This window comes from Psammomys obesus, unplaced genomic scaffold, assembly GCF_907164565.1.
Source record: "Psammomys obesus unplaced genomic scaffold, mPsaObe1.curated_primary_1811, whole genome shotgun sequence".
Lineage (NCBI taxonomy): Eukaryota > Metazoa > Chordata > Mammalia > Rodentia > Muridae > Psammomys > Psammomys obesus.
In genome coordinates this window covers 1-2,092 of record NW_026586557.1, presented here as the reverse complement: position 1 = coordinate 2,092, position 2,092 = coordinate 1, and the positions used below count along the sequence as shown (strand labels likewise).

At 41.0% G+C, this 2,092-nt stretch overlaps 1 gene segment (V, D, J or C); it reads left to right on the top strand.

Annotated features, from left to right (window-relative positions):
• Positions 1 to 464: 464 nt before the first annotated feature.
• On the top strand, positions 465 to 1,044 carry LOC129672653 (immunoglobulin kappa variable 4-1-like; the record flags this gene model as incomplete). The annotated part of the segment is given in 2 exon segments: positions 465 to 527; positions 725 to 1,044. Coding segments are annotated over 2 exon segments (369 nt in total), but the record flags the coding sequence as incomplete, so codon positions are not given.
• Between the last annotated feature and the right edge of the window lie 1,048 nt (positions 1,045 to 2,092).

The following is a 2,092-nucleotide window of genomic DNA, read 5'->3' as shown; positions in this document are numbered from 1 at the left end:
AGTAGTATTGAACACATTTAGCCTCAATTCTTTTTTTTCCCTTCATTTTTTCTTCTCTTTCCTTTCTTTCTTTCTTTTATGACATGTTTTCTTACTCTGTTTCTTTTGTTGTGATTTTTTTAACATAGCCTATCATTATCCAAAAACTGTCAATCTGAGATAGCTCTAATAAGGTTTCTACAGAAGTCAATTGATTTAAATGTCTTGAATTTTAACCCAGATCTACTGTTAGAGCACTTAGTACTTTTCTGTTTGAGAGCTGTAAGGCAATCTTTTTCAGTGATTGTGCATGCTCCCTGTAATAGTATTTTTGACGGTTGATTGACACCTGCTACACTCACAGACACTGCACAGACATTTGCTTTTTTATTTGTTGACTGCTTTGCATGGGCTCCTACAGCCGAGCCCAGCTGCTGAGAATTTATAAACCAGCCTTTGCAGAGAGAACTGAACTGCATCAGACAGCAGGGGGAGCAACATGAAGTCACAGACCCAGGTCCTCATATCCCTGCTGCTATGGGTGTCTGGTGAGAAACTCAAAATGTTATAATCTTTGCAGAGTCACTTCTTTGTAGATGAGAAACAAGTGTGCCAGTCTCAATATATCTAACTTGATAATACTCTAACAAGATGATAGTACAAAGATGTTAAATGACAAATTTTAACTGTTTTACAATCTGTGTTTGTGTCTGTATGCATATTCATTGTGTATTCCTGATTGCAGGTGCCTGTGCAGACATTGTGATGACTCAGTCTCCATCCTCCCTGGCTGTGTCAACAGGAGAAAAGGTTACCATCAACTGCAGGTCCAGTCAGAGTCTTTTAGGCTCTAAAAGCCAAAAGAACTTATTGTCCTGGTACCAGCAGAAACCAGGGCAATCCCCTAAGCTGCTGATCTATTGGGCATCCACTCGGCACACTGGGGTCCCTGATCGCTTCACAGGCAGTGGATCTGGGACAGATTTCACTCTCAGCATCAGCAGTGTGCAGGCTGAAGACCTGGCAGTTTATTACTGTCAGCAGCATTATAGTACTCCTCCCACAGTGCTTCAGCCTCCAACATAAACCTCCTTGAGAGTCTCACCAGCTGCCTGCAGCACACACAGCCCTGGGCCTGCACACTTCCCCCTTTTGCGTGATAGCAGGTGTGACTGAAAACATGATGTAAAGTTCAAGAGTCCTACATTAAATTATGGGTTCAGTGATTCTTTTGTCTACTTTAAATTTTTTGTATTAATTACAGTTTATTTACTTTGTATCCCAGCTGTAGCTACCTCCCATATCCCTTCTGAATCTCATCCTCCCTCCCTCTTCTTCTCCTATGCCCCTTCCTCAGCCCAATGATAGGGGAGTTTCTCCTCCCCTTCCATCTGACCCTAGTCTATCAGGTCTTATCAGGACTGGATTCTTTGTCTTTCTCTGTAAACTGGTAAGGCTGCTCTCCTCTCAGGTGGAGATGTCCAAAGAGTCAGCCCATATCTTTTATTTGAAAATCCAAAAAAGAACTCCGTATTATCTTTGTGTTCTTTCTCTAACACAGTACTACAAACTCTGCTGCTTCAATATAAGAAATTTTCCATTTTACAGTATTGGAGTTCTGATATTCAACATAGTTATGGTGATGGAAAACTTTATTTCAATTTGGAGGCTCTAGGAAAGGGTATGTTTCTTGGTTTTTCTAGAATATGTAGTTCTTTCCTTCCTTCCTCCTTCCTTCCTCCTTCCTTCCTTTCTTCCTTCCTTCCTTCCTTCCTTTCTTCCTTCTTCTTTCCTTCCTTTCTTTCTTCCTTACCTCCTTCCTTCCTTCATGGTGCCCATATCTGCTGCTTATTCTTTTACTTTCCATAAAGCATTTTAATTTTTATTACATTTTGGATTTTTACGTTTGTCTGCTTGCATGTGAGTGTGCATTAGTGTGTCTGTGAGTGCATTAGTGTGTCTGTGTGTGCATGTTTACAGGTGCACATGTGACGTGGCATATTTGTGGAGGTCAGAGGACAATTTAGACTTGACTCTTTTTTTCCATTTCGTTTCTGGGGTTCAAACTCAGGTTTGACATCAGGCTTGGTGGAAAGTGTCTTTGCCATATGAA